The sequence below is a fragment of the Amborella trichopoda genome, chromosome 7, assembly GCF_054954075.1.
Source record: "Amborella trichopoda isolate Santa Cruz 75 chromosome 7, AtrichopodaSantaCruz75HAP2 v2.0, whole genome shotgun sequence".
Lineage (NCBI taxonomy): Eukaryota > Viridiplantae > Streptophyta > Magnoliopsida > Amborellales > Amborellaceae > Amborella > Amborella trichopoda.
In genome coordinates this window covers 1,399,146-1,423,621 of record NC_142342.1, presented here as the reverse complement: position 1 = coordinate 1,423,621, position 24,476 = coordinate 1,399,146, and the positions used below count along the sequence as shown (strand labels likewise).

Here is a 24,476-nt window from a genome sequence, read left to right as displayed (position 1 = left end):
CCGCATTTTTACATATGTAGTCCATAAAGTGTAAAGTATCCATCATGAAGATGGATGCAAGTAGGTGTTCGATCAAAAAACAATGGAAACTAACCGTCCAAATGTTTTCTTACTAGAATTATTATTTAAATTTTTTAAAATTTATTTATTTTTCATGTTCATGATCTCCATGTTAGAGATTACATGACCTTAAAAATTAAGTCTTAAAATCCATCTAAAAAATAGATTTATTAAGAGGCCCGCATTTCTACATATGCCGGTTTAGCCACATAAAAACCAGATCCATGTATTAATGGTGTGGAAAATATAAGAATGTACACATATTCGTATGCCTATGTACACAAAACTTATCCAGATTTTATAATAAAGGAAAAGGTCAAAAGAGTGTTTGTAACCTCATACTAGAAGTAAGATGCACCTCAAAAATCCAGTAGAAAAAAACATTATGGAAGTAAGATGCACCTAAAAAATCTAATAGAAAAAAACGTTATGATGTTGGAGAGCCTTCTAATTGATTATTTTGACATCAAGATGTACATATATAAATAAATAAATAAAGAATTTCAAGTCCAAAAAATATACATCTTGTAACAAATTATATGATCAATTTATTTTCAAATGTTTATAGATGTACTTGATATATGCCTTTTTTTTTTTTTTTTTATTGCGTCGACCGCACATTTTCAAACCAGACGAAATTTGGAAGTGCGTCATACTTTTACATTACAAAAAAACACCTCATGTAAACCTCACATCATAAATCAGTTTAGATATCTATAAGATGGAACCCTCATTAAATCGATGATGATCACATTGACTAATGAGAATTTTGGGTTCGATGTAGAGCTGGCTATGGGCCGGATTTGGTCGGGCTCTAGTACCCAAAGGGCAGACCCAAGTCCAACCCTGCCCTGCTCAACCCAAGCCAAAAAGGCCTTGGCCCATGCCCGACTCAAGCCTTATCTGGCAGTGCTGGGCTCGGTCGAAATCGAGTTGACTTTAGCCCATGCCTAACCATGGCCTAGCCCTCGAGCCACATTTTATGGCCCAAGCCCTAGATTTTTAGGCTCAGATGGGGCCAAGCCACCCGACCCATTGCCACCGCTAGTTCAATGTTAGGAAAATTGGACCTCTCAATTTTTTTGTTTTTTATAATTGGGTGAAGTGTCCACTTTATACAATACAAGTAAGTTGCATATCTAAATTTTATCGGAAGATGTAGCTCAGCTGTCAAAACCTTTATGATGTCTTGAAAGTTTATGTTTAATCCTAATTACAAGATTTAAATGTCCAAAAAGTGATACAGATCGAGTAGATCTATAAACATTTGAAAGTTTTAAAATAGACAAGATAACATGTTACAAGATGTATTATTTTTAGGATTTTGAAAATTTTTATTTATTTATATCCATACATCTCACTGTTGCGATGAAAAAATTTTTAACTTCAAAACACTTTTTTTTTTTCTTTGACTTTTTTAAACACTCTTATCTACCGATTTTTTAGATGCACCTTACTTTTGTAAACCTTATGTAAACTTTTTCTTTTATAATTTAAAGGGGTATATTGCTCGAGATATTGGATAGCTTTATACCCACCATGTGGGACAATAAGGCGGCCCGTTTTCAACATAAGACTGCCCCAAAAATGGATCCATCCAATATTTGTGGCATCTGACTGCCCTAGAAATAACAAAAAAAAATTACGGCAAAACCAGAAGAAATATATATAACGAGAGACAAACTTGGGTATAGGTTATAGCATTAGACGTACATAGTTCAATCACAAACCCGACCATTGTTGGGCTTACAGCCAACCCTGAGGCGCAAATGAATGCACACAAACCTATATGCATGTAGAGAGAGAGAGGATAGGAAAGATAGAGAGAGAGAGCCATTGTTAGGCTTAGGATCAACCTTGAGGCTAAGGGTGACAATGGACCCGTCCAAACTTGAGACCCCACAGGTAGATCTGATCTCGAGTCCAGGTATAAGTTCAGTTTTGGACTCGAAAGGTTGGGTCCAAGTCTAAAACATAGACTCGAATACTATTTAGGTCCCGATCCAACCGGACCAGACCCTAATGATATTGGTATATGTTACATGGGTATTCATACATGTTGCCAATATGAATTTCCAGTTATTACATAAAACAATAAGAAATGTAGGTATATGTTGGTATTCATAGATGTTGTGCAATACTATAAATGTTGCCAATAATATGGGTATATGATGGTAAGAAAAAAAAAATCATAATCATATGATGGCAATGGATCCGACCAAACCCAACTCAAAAAGTCAAGTCCAGATCCAAAATTTAGACCGGTTTGAGTTTGGGTCCAAATCCATAAACCTAAATACTATTTGGGTCTATATCCGAATCTTGTTGGACCTGACCAATTGCCACCCCTACCGGAGGCGAAAAGGCATGCATACATATATGCAAGGAGAGTGTGGATAAGAGAGAGAGAGAGAGAGAGAGGGAGAGAGAAAAGTTGGTTAAATGCAAGTGGCCTTAAAGTCTCGAGCTAAGCTCTCTAGCTCTCTCTTTGTGTCGGTATACCTCATACTCTCTCTCTTCCTCTATATCCACTTCTCTTTCTCTCTCTAGTCTTTCCTATGTAATCTCACTCTCTCTCTATTTACTAGCCAGACTAACTACAAAACTTCCTCTCTATTTACTGGTCACAGTAACTATAAAACCACTGACCATCTCTCTCTCTATTTACTAGTCACTCTTAACTACAAAACTACTTAGCATCATCAGTTATCACTCCAATGCCTACAGAAGTGTCCAAAGGTCCCAAGGGTAATTTTGTCCTAAAACAAATGAGGACAAAGAGCAAAAGCCTTTATTTCTCTCTCTAAACAAATTGGAATGCCACCAGCGGGAAGTATGGGTACGTCTCTCTCTCTCTCTCTCACAAACGGTGGGGCCATGCACGTTTCTCTCTCTAAACCAATTTGGAGCCCCATACTCTCTCTCTCTCTAGTCTCAACAGTTGAGGAGGGTCTAAAGAGGCCACAGAGCTTTCTTTCTCTCTCTAAAGGGGCAATGGAACAAATCAAAGAATGCTCTCTCTCTCCTCATTATAATTGACCAAAAATGTATGGTAATCAATATCAATATAAAATTTCTCTCTCTCTCTACATAGCTAAATCAAAAGTAGATAAAAATGGTAAATACTAAATTTATATATTTAATGTATTGAAAATATTTCATCTTATATAGGCATTTATCATTTATAAGTGTAATTAACAAGATTCAGAGCATTGTTCATTTTAGGAAAAGTTTGACTTTCTCTCTCTAAAAATGTGACTCTGTCTCAAATTATGCGCCTCTCTTTATTGGGAGCCCTGTTATTAATGGAAAAATTAAAAATTGTTACTCTCTAAAAATATGACTTGCCTCTCTCTCTCTCTCTCTCTAAAAATTTGTTACGCTCCGTGACTGGCCTCTCTTTTTTATTACTAATTGTGATTATCCTCTCTATATCTGGCCTCATCTCACTGATTGCGTTTCTCTCTCTAGAAAATTGTCAACCTCTTTCTCTCTTAAATTATGACGCCTCTCCATCTCTCTATTCAAAACCGGTTATTTTGGGCAACAAAAAATGTCTCTCTCTAAAATTGTGACGCCTCTCCATCTCTCTATTCAAAACCGGTTATTTTGGGCAACAAAAAATGTCTCTCTCTAAAATTGTGACTGGCCTCCCTCATCGTGATTCTCTCTCTTAAAAAATGAATGCCTTTCTCCCTCTAAAACTGTGAATTGTGACACCTTTCTCTCTCTATTCAGAGCCCAGTATTATTTAGGAAAAAAATAAAATGTGATTCTCTCTAAAATGTGTGATGCTCTTATAAATGTGACTGGCCCCTCTCTCTCTCTCTCTCTAAAGTGTGATTATCTTAAAAATGTGACTGGCCCCCCTCTCTGAAAAACATTGGGATCTTCCTCTCTCTCTGTCTCTCTTATTGTTTAGGGGAGCTTTAGGCCCATGTGTTGTTTTCTGCGCACTCATTACTCAGGGGACTGTGTTGCCCCCAAATCTTTTATCAGACAAAGCTCGTCTCAGACATTAATGGCGGCTTCTCGTCCAATTACACTCTTCTGAGAGGTGAGACCTACGGACCCTAACTCTAAAGTCCAATACCTAGTTCCTTGATAAAAGTTCCACTGGAAAATGAACACTTTTCTTTCGTCTCATGGTGGAATATACGCGATTCATAACTCGCATCAATGGGAGCTTTAGGTTTCAGTGTGAGAGTCGTTGTTTTCGTTGCTTTGCCCTACTTATTAGTCGAGAAGCTTCGTAAATCTATGCGTTTTTGTGGTTTAGTAGTTTTATGGAGCTTGCTGTGGGGCATTAATGGTATTTACTCTTTTGAACGGTCCGGTGTTCTGAAATTGTAAAGCTAGTGTTTCGTTGGAAGGGACTATAGATCCAACCAATTCTGTAATTATGAGTGAAAACCTTGTTTTCTTGGAAGTGAAATGAAGCCCTAAGCCTGAATCTTTGTGTCTAATTGAATCATAGTGGAAACTGTAAGTCCACTTAATTTTTCTGTGTACTTTTTGAAGGCTTTATGTGAAAATCGAAAAAGCTCCCTGTTCTAGCACAAAGCTAAATTTTGAGTGGAGGACCCAAAGTTAATCTTAGTTGTAATATTCTATGAGAAAACCACTTTTAAATCAACTGAGTTTTTGTGTTTACCAGTCATAAAAATTTATTTTTTGGGACATCAACGGCTACCTGTTACAGGAGAGAATCAAATGGTGGGCTGTTAATCTGTTCTAACCTTAAATCTTCACTGAAAGAGAAGTCGAACTCCACATACTTGTAACTATTGATTTGCTGAATTGGGCAACCTTTTGTGAACCCTACTTTCTCTTTCTTTTCCATTTCCTTGGGCTATAAATCCATTGATTTTGTTTGATAGAAATTTGTTGTTTTTCTCTAGTGTCTGAATCTGTTTCTTTCAAAAAGAGAGAAGGGAAGAGAACAATGTTTTGGCAACTCAGAACTAGAAAAACACAGGGAATTAATGTAATTTGGACGCATGATTTTTTATTTATTTTTTATTTATTTTTATTTTTTTTAAGCTGCTGGGTTTGCTCGTGTTGTTCCTCTCATGAGCTCGGGTAGTGTTTCTGCTTTCTGGTGTTTGGTATGATATTTTTCTTCCCATTTGTAAAATTGGGAAGCATTTTACTTCCCTCCCCCCTCCCCCCGGTATTATGTTGAGCTATCTGAGTTACTACAAACCTGATACTTTCCTTTTTCTTTTCTTCTCTTTTTCCCTTGAATGAAATCAAGTCGACCAAGCAAAATTGGAAACTAAATTAAATGGAAGATTTTGTCAAATTCACACAATAATAATTGTATTTTTTTTCTTAGTATTTGATCTATGATGCTTGCCAATGTATTTGTTATCATTTGATATGAACTTCTTGCTTTTCTGGGTAATTGAACACCATGACAATTTTTATATTTTTAAATATCTATTGATTTTTATCTGAGATTTCATTCTGCAGTTGGTTATTTCCATTTTTACTTGGTGGGAACTCACTAGCATCTTCCTTGAGGAACTGGTTCTACTAAGTGATTTAATGCCGAACCTTTTAGGAATCGGAAGTTTAGCCCCATCTCCTAGCATAGTCTTAGTAGCAGTAGTAATAATGATAGTCATGAAGATGGAGATGATGTTGATGATGACAATAATAAAAATACCAATAAAAGAGTAACATGCTATATCAATCTTCTACTACTTGTGCTACCACCACGTGAGTATCTTGTGAATGTTTCTGTCTGAGTATACTGCATGTTTTTTCTTTGCCTTTTGGTGCAAATATTACCATTGTTGTCCCACTTAATGATGTAAAACTGTGAAACTGCTTATTCCAGTTCATGTTCTTCTGTGAGAAGATTTTCTGATTTATCATGAATTTATGATCTGTTCATAATACAGAGTTATCAGAAGAAATCAACTTTGTAATTGATTCCATGTGGATTTCTGAGTTCTCTTCTGTGGGTATTAAATTCCTTGCATATTATTTGGAGTGTTAATTTCCTGCACTCATCTCATATTTCTTTTGACTGAGACATTTCTCCTGTGAGACTTCATTCGTTGAAGTATCTGCATTGTCAGTAATGACTAAGTTTGAGTGATTTCTTGATATGATGAGTATTTTTGGGTTTTGGGTGAATATGGTGAATTTTGAATCTTGATACATCCATTTTCTGCATACAATAAAACAGTTTTGCATTTATTGCTCTAGGGTTTCATGGTTGTACATCTGACCTACGTCCATATGAAGAAATCTGTCTGCTGCTTGTGTTTTTTATTCCTCATGTTCATTTCGATTTGCATTCTCATGTGGTTTCCGTCTTGTTGTCTTTTGTTTATCTGCTATAGTTTCTTTTAAAAATACTAATTTGATGTTTGAATTCAGTTTTACAGGAGACTTCTTACACTGATGTTTGTATCTTCAAACTGAATAAATGCATGGGGATGAATAGGTGGTTGATTTTCTATTTTTGGTGTCAGGACTTTCCCTTGGTGGCATATTTGTCTTTGGAAACTCCTTCTATTTACTTGTACTAGGCATTGCTTTGTAGTATATGACATGACTTAAGTTGTAACTTGAGGATGCCATCCACAGAGTGCATGGCTGAGTTTCCTATGGATGGGTGCGGGATGGATGTTGGTCTTCTGCACATTGAACAACATATTCAAATGTAATTGTATCTCTCGCATTGCTGGCAAGGGCGTTTGAATACTTTATCAAAGGGAATATTGTAGCTTGACTTTTTGGGTAGAGAATCAAGGCTTAGTAGTCAGATCTCATGCTAGCAGCTTCTTTTGGTGGGGATTTTGTGTGGGCTGAGAAAATTAACGAGGCAGAGTGCTTTTGGAGTGTTTGTTTTGTCATGGCTTTCATATCATTTCAGCATTATATGCTCTTCTAATAAACAGCTGCTTATTGTCTTGGTGTGGTTTTGCCCGAAGATGGTCAACAATGAGACTCCTAAATGTCCTGATGGATGACAATTTGGGGGATGCATTTATGCATCCCTATGACATCAATTATCATGGCAGTCAGGATTGAGGTATCTTTGTCTTGCAGTTCATTTGAGTAAATTTCCCCAACTACAACTTGGTAGAGATCACCTTTTCTAGCCACCCCTGGGGCATATAATACTATTAAACAGGATTTTAATCTTGTATCTCAATTAGGTTCTTTTGTGTGATCATACTCATTGTGCTTTCCAATGCTCCTTTTGAGGATTTTTGGCTGCAATAGAGTATATGGGCGTGGGAGATATCTGCCGACATCGCCTGTATTAATTATTAACAATTTCTGATGTAATTCAAGAGTTGCATGCACTCATGGAAACTGATATCTCAAGTGAGCTACAGATACCCAGTATGGCATCACGGATCTGTCCGTTCTTTGCACCTGCTCTGCTGATCTCTATGGGGTATATTGACCCGGGCAAGTGGGCTGCAGCCATTGAAGGCGGTGCTCGTTTTGGATTTGATCTTGTGCTACTGCTTTTCATTTTTAACTTGATTGCTATATTATGTCAGTCTCTTGCAGCACGTATTGGCATGGTCACTGGAAGGAATCTTGCACAGGTGCTTATTTTTATCATAACTGTTATATTTTACTCTTTTTCATTAGCAGTAGTTTTGTTAAAACTTTTCCTTATTACTTCCGAGATGGTTGAGATAAGGCTAAAACAATTTCCTGCATATTAACCTCAATGATTCTTTCACTCCAAGCTAGAAAACAAGTATAGATCTCCTGTTCAATTTGTTTAATGCTATTTGAAATCACTTCCTTTTTGTAGCGATGTTGTTTAATGGTCCCACTAGGAAGTTATTAGTTCTACTTATCTTGGTACCATTAATTCTATTTTCTAACGGTAATAATGCATGTGTATGGTTCGGCAACTCCAAGTTATTAGTTCTATGTATCTAATTAGCTTATTGGGCTCAATATTAAGGAATATGTCCCGAATTCTATCTACACTAGGTATTTTGGGTTTATAAATACTTGCAATACTTCTGGGTATTTAACCTGATAATTTGACATATGCTAGAGGGGTCCTTAAAGGGGCCTAATAAGGGGAAAGAAAAAAGAGGTTTTTGAAGCTTAGATTACTGAAATTAAGTAATGCCTTCAGAAGGATTCTGATGAATAAATAATATGGCCAGTCTATGGATTTACAAAGGATTATGATCATTAGATAATATGGCCAGTCTATGGATTTAAAATTTTCAATCCTTGCTGAAACTGCAGTTAAAATTTATTAAATTAACATCTAAATCAAAAAACACGTTTACTCAAAAAAACAAATTCCGTGCTGAAACTCATCTGCTATGATGCACGCATTACAGTTCACGTTGTTGGAGTGGTGCTTTGGTTTTATTGATATGTATTTCTTGTCTATATCCATTCTGTTTGAATGTCTGGCACTTGGCTACTTAATATTGAACTTTGTTATTCACCCAAAAAATAGTAACTTTGTCATTTTGTACATGTTGGCATGCTTGTTGGGAAAGATCTGTGAGGAGGAGTACACCAGGCCCATGCGAATGTTTTTGGGAATTCAAGCAGAGCTGTCATTGATTTTGCAGGATTTGACTATGGTATTGTGCTTCTTAACTTAATTTATGGTTGGAAACCAGGACTATGTATTTCCCAATGAGAGTTATGAAGTGAAAGAGGTCTCTAAATTGCATGGTTAACTGCTATGTTTGGATCTAGTGTAATGCAAACGTAATGTATGTTTGCATTGACTATGTCAGATTCTGGGAATCGCACTTGGGCTTAATCTTCTGCTTGGCCTCGACCTGTTTAAATGTCTCCTCTTCACAACGATTAATGATGTTTCGTTTCCCATTATCATTGCACTACTGGTAAGATGAATTGTAGATTTTCTTTCAACACAGTCAAATCATTTGGTGGTTTTCTTGTTTGGACCTTTGTGGGTTTTCATGTTGCAGGGGAATCAAAGGGCAAAAATGCTCTGTGTATGCATGGCAGGCTTCATACTATTTTTTTTTGTATATGGAGTACTCACCAGCCAGGCAGATGTTCCTTTTAGTTCAAATGGAATGGTTCCTAAGGTGAAAGCAGAAAGTTTATACACACTCATGAGTCTTCTTGGTGCTAGTATCTTGCCTCACAATTTTTATATGCACTCAACCATTGTACAGGTATGGTAATTAATGGCATTTAGTTTTAGTTTCGTTGTAATATCTATAATATCTGATCATAATATTCAGCTGTAGTTTTGTTGGCCTTTGAGATGCTGCTACATTATACCTATTATACCTCATTGTTGTAACTAATAGCACACTTCAAAAAATATTCAACCCTAGTCCGTTTTGCAACCATAAGGTTTCTGTTAGTTTGCAGATCTCTTAAGATCGTTACTCATTAAACAGTAAGTTTCTGTTTGAACTTTCTAAGCTTTAGTTTGTTTGGACTTCCAGCAGGAAGAGCAGCAGTGCCGAAGATCGCCAAATATTTCACTGGGGACGGTTTGCCATTACCATTTTGTGGCAATCACAATAATTTTTAGTGGTATTTTATTGGCAAATTATGTGCTTATGAGCTCTGCAGCAACTGTCTTCCATGGTGCTGGCCTTTCAGTGCTCACTGTTCAGGATGCTTTGTTGCTAATGGATCAGGTTTTCCTCTAATCTCTTTCTCCAATGATGTTTAGCTAGTATCTTTTTTACGGCTTGTCTCTCCTAGTATTTATGGAGTACCAAAGAGAAGTCTAGGTTAGCTTGTTTGGGCTATTCAGGACAAACTTGGAGGGTTTGAACCCTTGACCTCCCTTACCCTTACAGCTAAGCCAATGCCTGAGGGAATTAAAAATAAAAGTATATTGGCCCAAAGCCAGTATATATGGATTGATTAAATATCCTTTAGTGATATCGTGGCGCTATATTATTAATGCTTTTATGAGTCTTCCTAGATCCTGAAACCATATCTTTATTTATTTTTCATTTTAGAGTTTTTAAAACTAAATATTCCATCACTATACATTCACAACTGTGATTTTACATTTTTTGGTTTCCTTATCTCATCGTTTTTTCTATTTTATTTCATTCGACCTACAGCGATTTAAGAGCAAGTTCTGATTGTTATCCAATGGGTCACTAGTGACATATCTACTTATAAACTGGGTCATATCTTCATGCAGATATTCAGGAGTTCTACAGCACGTTTCACATTTTTCTTGGTCATATTTTGTGCAAGTTGGATTACAAAGTTAACATGTGACATTGGTGGAAGATCAGTGTTCCATGGTTTTTTAGGTCGTGGTCTTTGTAAACGTGTGATAATAAAAGCCTTCACTATCATCCCAGCTTTATCTTGTGTTTGGTTTTACGGGGCTGAAGGGGTGTATCAGTTTCTTATTTTTTCTCAAGTCATAATGGGTTTGCAGCTTCCATCTGCTGTGATACCCCTCTTTAGGATAGCATCTTCAAGCTCCATAATGGGTACCTACAAAATCCCTTTGTTTATTGAAATCTTCTCGTGGACCTCCTTTTTCGGGATGTTGGTTCTAAACATTTTCTTCGTTCTTGAGATGGTGTTTGGTGATAGTGACTGGATTGGTAATTTGAGGTGGAACATGGGGAGCAATGTTGCTCTACCCTATCTAATATTACTTGTTATTGGTTTCACCTCAATCAGTTTGATGCTTTGGTTGGCTGCTACTCCATTAAAGTCAGCAAATGACAGGCCTGATGCTCAAACATGGAATTTGGAGTTGCAAACTTTTCATGGATCATCAGAGAATCTGGACCAAATAATGTCAGATAAGCTCAGGAATGATCGGGATGAGAAACCCATGGATGATATGCCTCCCTCTGAAGTTGTCTCAGACAGTATTGCGAAAAGCTCAGTTGTGGATGAAAAAGCCTTCTCGGCTCAAAGCATTGTAGAGGTGGATCGATCTAGGCCATTGGATGTTAATCAAAGTCAGCCTGAGTCCTTGAAACTTGCATCCAAGGTATCACTCCAGTCAGATACGGCTTCAGTTTCAGTGCCAACAATAGAGAAGATTGATGTTGATGCTGGGTTAGAAGTTAAGGAAACACCTATGAGTGTTGAATCCCAAGGTCCTATTCCAGTAACTAGAGAAGTTGAAGCAGATCTAGAAATAGAGAAAGATGACGATGATACAGATGTTTGGGAGCATGAGGATTCATCTGGAGGGGCTTCTGCAACTACTCCCACATCAATGCATGAGGGACCAGGGTCATTTAGGAGTTTTAGTGGCAAAAGTGAAGATGGGGGAAGTGGAAGTGGAAGCCTTTCGAGACTATCCGGCTTGGGTCGAGCGGCTAGACGGCAATTTGCTGCTGTTCTTGATGACTTTTGGAGGAAGCTTTATGATTTTCACGGACAGGCAATACCAGAAGCAAAGCTCAAGAAGATTGATCAGATGTTGGCTGGGAAACCCTTTATTAATTCGGGAAAGATGGGAAATGAAGCTATTGGGCCAGAGCATTCCATGTATAGCCCCCAAGAAATAGACCGGGGTTTTGATTTCTTGCCCAAGTCTATGGATTCTTCTCCAAGACAACAGTTGAACCAGAGCAATTTAGAGCATTCATCTTATGGGGCTTTGATTGGGTCTCCAACTTGGTCGTCTCAAATTCCTCCGCTTGATGCATATGGAATGAGATCCAGCTTCAGCACACTTGATAATGAGCGGCGCTACTCTAGTTTGCGCCTGCCTCCATATCAGGAGAACCGGGACTATCAGCCAGCCACCATACATGGCTGTCAGGCCGCTTCTTTTCTTAACAGAACTAGCATGAACAAGAACATGGATCCATTGGCTCCCCTTGATACAATGGCCCGAGATCCTTCTTCTTTGCTCTCTAGTTATACTGATTCTCTTGCTTATGCCATGGGGAAAAATGATTTAGGCTCAACTCATGATTCAGGCATGATAAGCATGGCAATGTCAACCCATTTACCATCTGATTCTCGACCGTACTATAATCCTCCTTCCTCCATTGTGAGCAATGACAATTCTGGGTCCAATAGCTATGCAAAGAAGTACCACAGTTTGCCAGATATATCAGGGCTCGGAGTTTCGTGTTGGAGTCAATTAGCTACTGATACTAACAACAACCCATGGAGCAACAGCATTAGCCCATCTTTATCTATCGGTGGGAGAACTACATCTTCCATACAACCACCGTATTCACACATCAGATCAAGGGCTGAGCGAGGTCCTTTGGCTTTTGATGAGCTTTCGCCCTCTAAGCTCCACAGAGAAGCATTCTCATTGCACTCAGACCAAGATACCAGTAACTCCCTTTGGTCCAGGCAGCCCTTTGACCAACTTTATGGCAGGCCTAGTGCTCCTCGGGCATTAGAGAGCCAACAAAGAGGTACTCAACATGACGTTGCATTGTACCAAGCTACTTGTGAGGCTGAGGTGCTTCAGTCCTTGAGATATTGCATAATGAAACTCCTTAGATTAGAGAGCTCAGAGTGGTTGTTCTCCCAAAGTGGTGGCTTGGATGAAGAACTTATAGACAGGGTAGCTGCAAGAGAGAGATTTATTTATGAGGCTGAGGCTCGAGAATCAAGCCGGGCATATGCTGGTGATTCAAGATATTTGTCGGCTGATCGAAGGTTTGGGTCGAGGATTGATGATTCAGGACTGGCCCAGATGCTGGTTTCCTCAGTCCCAAACTGTGGAGAGGGGTGCATTTGGACTGTGAGCCTGGTTGTGAGCTTTGGGGTGTGGTGCATACATCGTGTTTTGGAGCTTTCACTCATGGAGAGTCGGCCAGAATTATGGGGAAAGTACACTTATGTCCTCAACCGCCTCCAAGTATGTATCTACACTCCCTTGCTTGTGAATGATCCTAATCTTATGTTTATCTTTATTGGCATTTTAATGAATATCACAATCTTAAGAATTGACTAAAAAGATAAATCATTAAGTGTTAGTATCTTTTTCCTTACAAGGATTTTCCAACATACTTCTAATATTGTGATCTTTGTTAACATCACCAAATCTCTTTAGTGTAGAATATACTCACCATCTATCACAAATCAATCTGGAGTTATCATCAATATTTTTGATGTTTTTAAAGGCATGCCTGATGGGTACCTTCAGAGTCAGTGACATTGATAGGGTTTACTATTAGCCGTCAAGTCAAAGCCGCCCTTTTGTTGTGCGATGATATTCTCTCTTGAGGCCCCACCTAGAGTGTCTTTGTGATAACACTGTAACTGGGGATACTAGTTGGAATGATGGAATGGTAACTGACAAATTTATGTCAACAGGAGAAGAAGGGAAAATATCAGTAGGAAAGAGGCCCCATGAATTGCCATGATGGGAAACCCCTCAACTGCCATAATGGATATCATATGTATATAGCTTAGGTGGCAACATCATCCACAAAATACGCACTTGAGAAAACACTTAGATTACTCATGGGGATGTAAAAGAAACAAGTAACAAACACATCTAAATAACCAGTGCCCGAATATTTGAATTCTTTTACTCTTGAAATAATGTACTAGAGGTGTCTTGTCCAGAATCTATGATGATACCTGTGCCTCAAAAGGGATCAAACAATTTGAATTGTTCAATCGGAGCAAGATTCATGGACAAATTGGGGACAAGGTAAAACTGGAAAACTTGAAGTATTTGGAAGAGATTCGTTTCCATCCCAATTGTTGAAATAAAACAATCACTAGTAGTTTAAGCCAGTTGGTTATAGATCATTCGATTAAGCAGGGATCCAAGATCCAAGAAATTTTGGAAGAAGGCCCAGTACCTGTAATTGATGCTACAAAAATATATTAAATCTGCTAAATAGCTGCTGATTAGAGAAGGCAAGAGGGCACAGCATTAATTGACGAAGCTGCAACTACTGGAATTTCTCTATGCAACGACCAATAATCCAATTAGATTCGGCTGATTGTATGAAACACAAATTTTGATTTGAGCAATAGAACCACTTTCCAAGGACATGTACTTTCAAAAAGTAATATTTTGTCAAGCATAAATCATATAATTATGTGTTGAAGTTGAATCTTTTTAAAATTAGCTGACTAAGACAGAATACATGGAATGCAAGTTTAGTAATAATAGGAGTAGAAATGATGAATTAGTTAAGATTAATGGCGAAGAAGTACCTAGAAGAGATTATATTTGATATCTTGGATTGATGATCCATGAGAATAGATAGATTAAGGAAGATGCTGCGCATAGCATTAGAGCTAGGTGGACGAAGCGGAGGTGCTTCCGGTGTCTTATGTGATCGTTGTAGACCAATGAAACTTTAGGTGAAGCCTGTGTCTTATGTGATCATTGCATACTAATGAAACTTAAGGTGAATTTCTAACGACTTTTGTAAGACCAGCCATGCTTTACGGGACATAATGTTGGGCGATCAAGAAATAACATATTCGTAGAATGAGTGTAGTTGAGATGAGGATGTTGAGATTGATGAACAGCAATACAAGAAAGGATACAATTTGGAATAAACACTTTTGAAAGCACTTAGGGGTGGCTCCAATAGACGATGAGATGAGGGAAAGTAGAGGGTTTAGGTGGTCTAGTCATGTGTAACATCGACTTAAAACAACATCAGTTAGTAGGGGCGATTGGTTCAAGTGGAAGGCTCAATGAGGATGAGTGAAAGGCCCAAAGGACATAGATGGAAGAAGTGAGAAGAGATGTGGTGACTTATGGTCTAATTGAGGGCATAACCCTTGATGGAGCAGAATGGCGGAAATATTTATTTATTTTTTTGGCCTATTTAGCTAGGAAAATGAAAAGCAAAAATTGAGAAATTGAGATATTGTTTTATTTTTCTTTTTTCCAATGGGCCTATTTGGTCATTGCTTGAGATTTGGCAAATCGGCTGCTTTGTGCACATAAGGTAAAAGATTTGGTGGAAATTGGCTGATTTCCAGTCCATCTTTGTGACCAAACTGGAGAAATGTGCTCATGAAATCCAATCTAACAAGTCGATAGCTTGAATACTCTACGAAGGGGCTTATTATATACTGGTAATGTATCTTAACAGAGATTTATTATATAACGAAAATGTATATTGATGAAATTAAGTTGAATTTTCTAAAGTGTAAATCATGCAGTAAATGCTACATGTGGGCAAGAAGGGTGAAGGGCCGTAGCTTTCACCTTTATTAAACATTAAGTGCCCCTTGCTCAACTATACATGTCTTTTCCTTATTTGATAACTATTTCTAGCCATTTTTAGATGGGGTTATTTTCATTATTTGTCAGGGCAATGGAAAAAAATACAAGTCATGCCTTCCACCTTGAATGGCTGCTCTCACTTTATAGTAACTCCCATCGCTGTCCCATCCAAATGATGATGCATACCCTATCCAAAAGAAGAAAAAGAAAAGGCTAGAGAAAAAGACCAAGACCAATGTTGAGGAGTTTATGAGAGTTTCCATTCCAAAAAAATGACGTATTTTAATCCAGCAACTTTCATGGACTTTAGGCTTTTCCCGGTTATACGAGGAACAATTCGTCTCTAGTAGCCATTAATGAGTATGGCTTGTATAGATCACATGCACGTGATATGTGTGCATTCACGATTCCATGTATAGATATGTATATCTACTTGCCTATGCCTGTATATATACTTGTATATATATATTATGAATTCATGCATGCATGCATCTATGTGAATTGAAACCGTGGCTGCCACTGCATTCTGGGGAGCATAAACATTACAACATTGTTTGAAAAATCAGAGACTCAACTAGGGACTTGGGGCAAGCCAGCTCGGTGCCCTGGCAAGCCCAGAGGCGAAACATAGGTCTTTCTCTTAGTATCCCCTATAACCCAAATTTCTGTGTTTGAAAATCATCAGTCCAACTAGGGACTCACCAAGTAGGACTGATGACTCAGGCTCCTGAACTCAATAGTTCCAGCCCAACCCATGTTTTTAAACACTGCAGTACCAAACATTAAAAACAAAACAATGGAAAAAGAAGAGCATGTATATAAGTATATAATCTAAATTGTGCTTTTGCAACAGGGGATTCTCGATCCAGCTTTTTCCAAGCCCCGGCAAGTCCTTGCCCCTTGCTTTTGCCTTCAAATCCCATCGATCGCCCTTCGTAGACCAGGCCATGCAATAACTCCCAATGGGCAAGGTTCAAAGGGAAAATGCACAAGTGCTTCCATGCTGTTGGACCTTATAAAGGATGTCGAGGCAGCGGTGGCCTCAAGAAAGGGGCGGACAGGCACCGCTGCAGGAGATGTGGCTTTTCCCAAGGGCAAAGAGAACTTGGCTTCAGTGCTCAAGCGATACAAGAGAAGGTTGTCGCATAAGACTCCAGGTACTCATCATGAGGCTTTGAGGAAAGGGCTGCCACCCTCATTAGTTCCATAGGGTTCTTTTGTTGGTTGGGTGGGTTTTACCGTGTAAAATCTCTTGGTTTATGTGAACATTTATTTAAAGCTGTTGGTCTCTCAAAGTTTTCTCCTCTTTTCGCTTTCAGGGGTTTGAAGCCCCTTATGTTTGCTGTTTTGTGTTTTGTTTTGCTTCCTTTACTGTATGTGAGTGTATGAAAATGTTATGGTCCCGGCCCTCATGGAACAGGTTAAGGCACTCTGCACCGTCTAGATCAAATGTCGCTAATCAGGTTAATTTATTGTAAAAATTTGCAGTGCTCTAATCTAAGTTCACCATTAGAGAGTGTTGTATTAGGGAATAGACCATATAGATACACATGCATACATACACACATTTTACATTTATCAACTTGTTAAAATCTGTAAATATTTAGAACAACTCTTGTTCCTTGTATAGCATTACTACAAGACAAATAACTGTCTCTAGTTTCTTTCATTTACCCAGTTTAGTGGCATAAATATGCTATGAGATTGATTAGATATAGATATCATTTTAAGGCACGTCTTAGCATGCAATATGCCGTTTATGTATTCCAATTCAGCCTCGTCTTTTTTTTTAAGGTGGAGAAATCTAGGGGAGAATATCCAATAAGCTGTATACCTTTTGAACTCCAAATATGGTTCAAATCATGGTTCAAATCAAGTAGATTTATAAACACTTGGAAATCTTAAAATGGACGGTTCAGATAATATGTTACAAGACAATATTTTTTAGGACTCAAAATCTATTTTTCTTTCCATGTTCATACATCTTGATGTTGATATGATCAATTAGAGGGTTTTTCAATATCAAAACAACTTTTTATGATGGATTTTTGAGGTGCACCACAATTTTACATTTTAAAGTTGCAACCTTATATAAACTGTCCTTTTCTTTAAGGAAATAGTTTATATAGAGATGAGGCTCCAAACAATCAAATTAGAGCCCACCTCAAAAGTTTCACTAGACGAGGTTGATTTGATGCTCAAATATTATCAAATTGATCATGTCGACATCAAGATGTATGGACATGAGAAATAATGGATTTCAAGTTTTGGAAATAGTGCACTCTGTAACACATTTTTTTATTGTCAAGTTTTTAGATTTTCAAGTTTTCATATATTTATCTTATCACACTATTTTTTAAGCTTTAAATTTTACAATTAAAGATAAAATTATATTTTTAAGGCTATCACAAAGATTTATAGCATTGAAACCATATTTTTCAACACTATTTGAAGGTGTGCTTTATTTTGATTGTTTAGAGCCTCGGCTCTATACGAACCGCACCTTTTTTCTAATGTGTGAACTTGTATTAAAAAAGTTATTCATGAACTAAAAATGCCCCCCTGTATACAATCCCACAAAATATAATATATTCCATATGGCCTTCATAAAAACCCAGCTACAAGGGTTACGAGGCGGCTATGGGTGTGCCATTGGCCATACATTTTGAGAAAACATTTTTTCCAATTATGCAAGCAAATGATATGCTCTCAATCATCTGACGATTAGGAGTGGTTGTGATCTCTTTGTACCAAGATAATTGGTTATAGTGTCTATTGTCTTTTTTAATATACTTATGGTCCATATCATTATAATAAAAACATGTAAAAAATGTGATAATGAGGTTTATCACCTTCCAATCAAGGGGTTGGAGGGTAATGTAAGGAGAGTGGGTCCCACAGTTCACTGTCTAGTGTGCTCTCCATCGCCATTAAACCTTTTGATCGGATGGTGACATGGTGATGACTTTCTTGGCCATGACTTAAATGGATGATAATATACTTTGCCTTATGATATAGCATCTCAATTATAATGGTGAAATTGTGAAACTACTTATGTTGGTTTGGCAACGAGCATGCCCCTAGCCATGCGCAGCTTCAGAGGCGCCGGCCTGGGACCCATCCTAGGTTGCTTGGCCCGACCCTTCCCTAGTATGGCCAAAGGGGCCCTGATGCACGCATTGCGGCTGGGTTGGGTTCGGTGATTGCGAAGAAAGAATATTAACAAAAGAGGGGGGCTGAGGGCCGGTACTCTGGCCACATTTTATGGCCCAGGCTAGCGCTTTTCAGGGCTACACCCGGATTGGGCAGGACCTTGCAGACCTTGCAGACTTAACAAAGAAAACAAAAACCCGAGCTGGCCGGACATTTCTCCTAGCCCAAGCCACACCGTCGGGCCAACTCATGTGGCCGGGATGGGCTGTCTGGCCCTTCGCACATTTTTTTTTTGCTAAAAAAGTTGTGCATGAATGATTTATATGCCAATCTACTAACTATTCATTGATCATGCATGCATATGCATGAAGCGAAAGGCCATGAAGATATGAAACAGATGGTCCGCATGCAGTCTGTGTGTGTGAAAAAGACATTAGCATAGAGGGGAGACGGAAAACTCAGTGGAGTTTGCAGAGAAACTTCCAGGAGGTTCTCCAGGTGCCTCCAGGGCGAGTTGGCCTACATCTTAGTTTAAAGAGAGATGATGATGATGACAACGACTACGGCATAAACGACAATGATGGAAGCACTCTGGTGTAGACAACGATGACATACGTCTTACTTTAGAGAGATGATGATGATGATGACGACGACTATGGCATAAATGACGATGACTGTGGAAGCACTCTTTTTTTTTTTTGAACGGTGACCGCGGAAGCAATCCGGTGTAGACAATTGTGACAAAGGAAGCACTGACTTCTTAGTAATGTCCATCTTCTCCTGAGAGAGAGAGGATGAAGAAAATGACGATGATGGAAGAAGCCTAAACAGTAGCAACACACCCAAAGAGGATGCTCAAGCAGGCCACTACCTGTTTTCATGCTCTTCTTCCTAGAGAGAGAGAGAGGGAGAACATTCATAAAAAAAAAAAAAAAAAGTATGCTCAAGTAAGCCCTTTAGTTTCAAGTAAAAAGTTTATATAAGGATGCAACCTTATAATGTAGAACTACAGATGCATCTCAAAAATTCACTGGAAAAGGTAGTTTTAATGATGAAACATCCTTTGATTGATCATCTCGACATCGAGATGTATGATCATGAAAAATAAAAAGATTTTAAGTCTTAAAAATAGTGCATTTTACAATATATTATCTACACCGTCCATTTTCAAGATTTTTATAGATCTACTTGATTGTAACCATTTTTGAAATTTGAAATGTTATAATTAGATATAAAAATAGATTTTGAGATAATCCTCAAAACATTTTACATCAAAATTATATATTATGATAAAATTGGAAGATGTACCTTACCTCTACAGCTACGAATGCATCCGTATGCTAACTGCACCCTTAGTTCAATTCATCATCATCATCTTCTTCTTTGAGAGAGAGGCGAGAGAAGAACAAGAAGAAAAAGACCATTGAAGAAACCTAGCATTCATTATCTTCTTAGAGAGAGAGAGAGAGAGAGAGAGAGGATGAATTGTAGATATTGCAACAGAGATCCTAAACAACCTCCTTGAATTTTCCTCATTTTATCTTTGTAAAAATGGGGAAACCCACACATTACAGAGAGAAAGTTGGTATTTTGGAGCAAGCATTCCATTACTTCCCTCATAGGGAAATCTTTTAATAATGGCACATTAAAATGGACGTGGGGTTCTTTATTAGAAACTCCGTAATTTCCATTCCCAGATTCCTTTTTTTCTATTTCTTTTCTTCTTTCTAAACGGAATTGTTGCATATTTTCAAGAACTTACATTTATCTAACTTGTTTCTAATATGGGTGTGGTTTCTTAAACAATCCAATTAAAGAGCGTCTCTAAATTTTATCACAACATGTAATTTTGGTGTTAAAAAATCTTAGGATTATTTAAAAATCTATTTTCATATCTATTTATAAAATTTTAAACTTTAAAATTAAAATCAAATAGATCTATAAACATGTGAAAATCTTGAAAATAGACGGCCTAGATAATATGCTGCAATATGCACTATTTTGGGGACTCAAAATCTTTTTTTTTTTTTTCATTTTTTTGTTTTCCATATTCATGCATCTTGATATGGAGGTGATCAATTAGAGGGCTTTTCTACATTAAAGCAACCTCTTCTGATGGACTTTTGAGGTGCATATGTGATTCTACATTTTAAGATTGCAACCTTATGGAAACGTTTTCTTTCTCATTGTCAAAAGTCTTTTTCCAACTAATGGGAGTAGTCCACTTTTTTGCTCTATTAAAGGCCATACCCATAAGTCTCTCATTTCTAATGTACATGTATAGTAAAGTATGAAAAAGCAATATCGAATTTAATAACTTCACAGGGTTTTTTTTTTTTTTTCTGTAAATGAAAATTAGCCTGCATTTTTAGATGTAGATGTTCATCTTTTGGATGATCACAAATAGTATTGTAAGTTAGCATGTCGATGGTAGTTTGATAGTCGTTTTCACCTTATGGTGAGCCCTCCTTGAAATTCACCGAATTGTGTAAACTTTCAGAACTCACTTAAATAAGGTGAGCCCTCCTTGAAATTCACGGAATTATGTAAACTTTCAGAACTCACTTAAATTCTTCTTTATGCAACCTTTACCTCTCTAGGGTAGAAATGGACCCGAACTCGACCCAGGACTTGAGGAGTAGACCCATTCTAAGTCCGGGTATGGGTCCAAAAATTGGACCTAGACTTGGACTCGAAAATATAATATGGAACCCAGATTAAGAAACGAACCCGAAATCGTAAGGGGTCGTTCATTTTATTCGAATCTGGCAGGTGTCCAATTTTTGGACCCATACCCGAAAAGCACAAAATAAACGATGATCAAAGCTCCCACACATTCCCAGACTCGGATTGCCCAACGAGCTACCATCAACTCCAATGAACAATGAGGAGGTGGTAACAACTCATATTTATCAAACTACTAAAATTTAGCATTCTATCTATACTTTTGAAATCCCCACATATTATTTATTAGCTGACGAACAAGGAATCAAGAATCCTATTCTTCGCAGTCTCCTCACCAAGTACAAGGCCCTTAAAAACCTTTATGTTCCTCTCTTTCCAAGTATCCCACAAAATGACATCTCTAAAAATTTTCTGAATTTTTTTTTTCGATTTTTGTAGATTTGGAATATTGAGATAATCCCAAATATGGGTAAAATCAAACTCAACACTAATAAATTGAAGGCCCACATCTATTACCAATGTTCGTAAAATCGAATCGGAACAGTTAATCTGGGCCCAAAAGCGGTTTAACCGGCCTAAACCAGTAAACTGGCCGATTCAACTACTCTAACTGAGCAAGTCCAGGGCGGTCAAAAAAATATTGAAAAAGTAAAAACGATAAAAAAAAAAACGATTAAAACGTGAAAAGCATATAAAGAATTATTAAAACAAAACACATGCAAATGAAGTTTTTAAAAATAATGAAAAAATGGACTTTAACGAATCAATTTGTGTCTAGGGGTATTTTTAATTTTTTTGAAAAAGATGAAAAAAATATAAAAGTCACTATTAATGACCAAAACAATTTTTAATCCTTACCATAATATAAAGAATATTAAAAAATGCAATACAAATCAAATTCCTTATTTTTAAGAATTTATATACTTTTTTTTATTTTTTTAAAATACCGGTTGATCACCAAAACTGCCCAAAATCGGAACTAGCTAGTGGTTGATTCCGATCTAACAGGGCGGTTAGTGGTTGGATCATTCGGTTTTTTCTAACAGTGACTATTACATGCCATATTTTCCTTAATTGATCCACTAAAAGCACTTTTCCCAAACTTCATACCCAAAGAAAAGGAGATTATATACTATGAGACCATTTTTCATTAGTACGAGGCAAGCACAATCAAATCATAGCTATTAGATGCCAAATTTGAAATATGTCATTAAGTTCAAAAACTTTATTTTTGAACTTTGAGTCTAGTCAATAATATACTTACAACTATTTGATTTGAAATATGATGGACATAGTAATTGTGACCTCCTTGTACAAAAAGTAAATGGTCTCTTTTGAATACGTTTTTAAAAAAAAACTCGAATATTGTTAGAGATCGGCCATTTCCACACCTTCGCTCTTATGCTATCATACCATTTATTTTATATTTTAAATAGTAATAAATAAAAAGATTTAAACGAAAACAAAGCATCTAATTCACACTCCAAAATAATCTCATCCTCAACCTCTGTGGAGATATAAACATCCTTGAATGCAAGAGTTTTGTCCCCTTCTCCTATCACTCACCAAGAGTTCAAAAGACCTTTCCAAAAAAATGAAGTGGCCCTCCCTTTCTTAGCCCATTCCAAATGGGCAGACAATCCTTATCCACCCCATATTTTGCGGACCATACCTCATTGTGAAGTTGTGTAGCTTCTTGACAACTTCGCTGCCATTTGGCTGAAAGAGACTGATTCATAAATTTCAACCACCAAGTAAGGGGTGGCAATGGACCTGGACTCGACCGAGGGGTTGGTTAGACCTGATCCAGGTCCGGGTATAGCTTCAAAAAATGAACCCTGCGGGTTAAGTCCAAATCCAAAATTTGGACCTGAATACTATTTGAGCCTGGATCTAGTTGGATCTGAGTTCAGGTCCCGCGTATATTTTCAGGTCTTAATTTATGAAAAATAATTAAATGCATATATATATATATATATATATATATATATTAGTTTTTGGGTCAGATTGGGTTGTGTATTGGTCTGGCAATATATTGGGGAATGATTTCATGCAACAGTTGTATTATAGTATGATGCAACCACACATCTAGAAAATCATGTTTTTGACATTTGTATGACCCCATATTTTGGTTGCACATTCCTTTCATCCTCATAATCAATTTTAGGGAAAAAGATATTCAATTTGCACTCTAAATATGGTCAAAATTAGTATCTTCCAACAATGAATCTTGACCGTCAGTTTGGGAAATTTCAAGATCTAGGCCTTGACAAATTCAATATCACTTTTTTCTTTTTAGCATTGTTAATCTAATGATGATAACGCTATATAAAAATTTTGAAAATAAAAAAATCCTTTTGAGGCTTATATCTAACCATTGCACTAAAATGGACGACTTATATTAATTGGGCTAGAAAAACACTTTCAACAGCATTTTTTCAAAATTTTCTTTTTTGTGATTGTTCTTTAGAGTTAAAAGAATGTACATTTAAAAATTTGTGTCAAATAAATGTCTCTAACATAGTTTTGAAGATGGTTGCATTATACTACTATACAACCGTAGTATGAAATCATTCCCCCAATATATTTTCAGGTCCGTGTTAGGGTCTAGGTTCCACACTATATTTTCAGGTCTGGGTCCAGGTCCTATAATACCTTTTCAAGACTGGCTGGACCTGGACCTGGACCTGACCCAACATGTTGCCATCCCTACCATTGAGACCCATTGCTTTTTTGGCAAGGTTTAACAAAATGTTGATTTGGATTAGACCCGGCCAATTTGGATAAGGAATCATCAAGAACAAATCGGTTCCTGTGAATCGTCATCAACAATTCAAGTCTACTAGCCAACTCATTTGGTATAAAAATGATATTTTATCGTGATAAAAGACTTTCTCGACAATATCATATGGGATTGTATACAGTGTAACCATTTACCTTTGGTATAAAGAGGTCACAATTACTTGCAACCTTTCAATGTGAATTTTGATACTGGGTATGTTACAAAATTCAAAAACAAAAAATTTGAACTTTGAGATTGGTCAATGAATAAATGCAGCCACCTAAATTGTGACCACTTTCTTCAAAAGGTAAATGGTCTTATTATATACTTTCCCATATCATATATGAGCCTAAAAAGCAATTTGTCGATTTAAATTTGGAGAGGAACATGTCACTACCTAAAAATAGCTCTAAAGTGTCACTAGGGCAAAATCATGAGCAATTTGTCGATTTAAATTTGGAGAGGAACATGCCACCACGAACTACGACTTGGGGCATTTTTAATATAGGCCCTAAACAATCAAAGTAGGGCACGTCTTCAAAGAATGCTGAAATATGTTGTCTTAATATAATAAATTAATATATCTTTGAACACTTTGAAAAATCTTGAAAATTGATGGTCTTG

The 24,476-nt window shown here is 37.1% G+C and overlaps 1 protein-coding gene across 6 annotated transcripts; it reads left to right on the top strand.

Moving 5' to 3' along the window:
- Positions 1-3,616: 3,616 nt before the first annotated feature.
- Positions 3,617-16,527, top strand: EIN2 (NRAMP metal ion transporter family protein). 6 transcript variants are annotated; one of them, XM_020668660.2, is made up of 8 exons: positions 3,617-4,117; positions 6,664-7,640; positions 8,571-8,657; positions 8,817-8,927; positions 9,015-9,227; positions 9,507-9,704; positions 10,226-12,886; positions 16,086-16,527. In XM_020668660.2, exons 2-8 carry the CDS (start codon positions 7,392-7,394, stop codon positions 16,440-16,442), a joined length of 3,876 nt encoding a protein of 1,291 aa, XP_020524319.2. In that variant the 5' UTR covers positions 3,617-4,117; positions 6,664-7,391; the 3' UTR covers positions 16,443-16,527. The 6 variants fall into 6 exon arrangements, with proteins under 6 accessions (XP_020524319.2, XP_088728129.1, XP_088728130.1 ...); XM_088872003.1 differs by having other exon boundaries at positions 3,774-4,117; positions 6,454-7,640; XM_088872004.1 differs by having other exon boundaries at positions 3,793-4,117; positions 6,549-7,640; positions 9,510-9,704.
- Positions 16,528-24,476: the final 7,949 nt, after the last annotated feature.

Bases quoted from the DNA above. Each gene is read 5' to 3' on its own strand.
- EIN2 (XM_020668660.2), top strand. From the start codon at position 7,392: ATGGAAACTGATATCTCAAGTGAGCTACAGATACCCAGTATGGCATCA. The intron at 7,641-8,570 runs GTGCTTATTTTT...TTGTTGGGAAAG, and splicing joins CTGGAAGGAATCTTGCACAG to ATCTGTGAGGAGGAGTACAC. The intron at 8,658-8,816 runs GTATTGTGCTTC...TGACTATGTCAG, and splicing joins TTTTGCAGGATTTGACTATG to ATTCTGGGAATCGCACTTGG.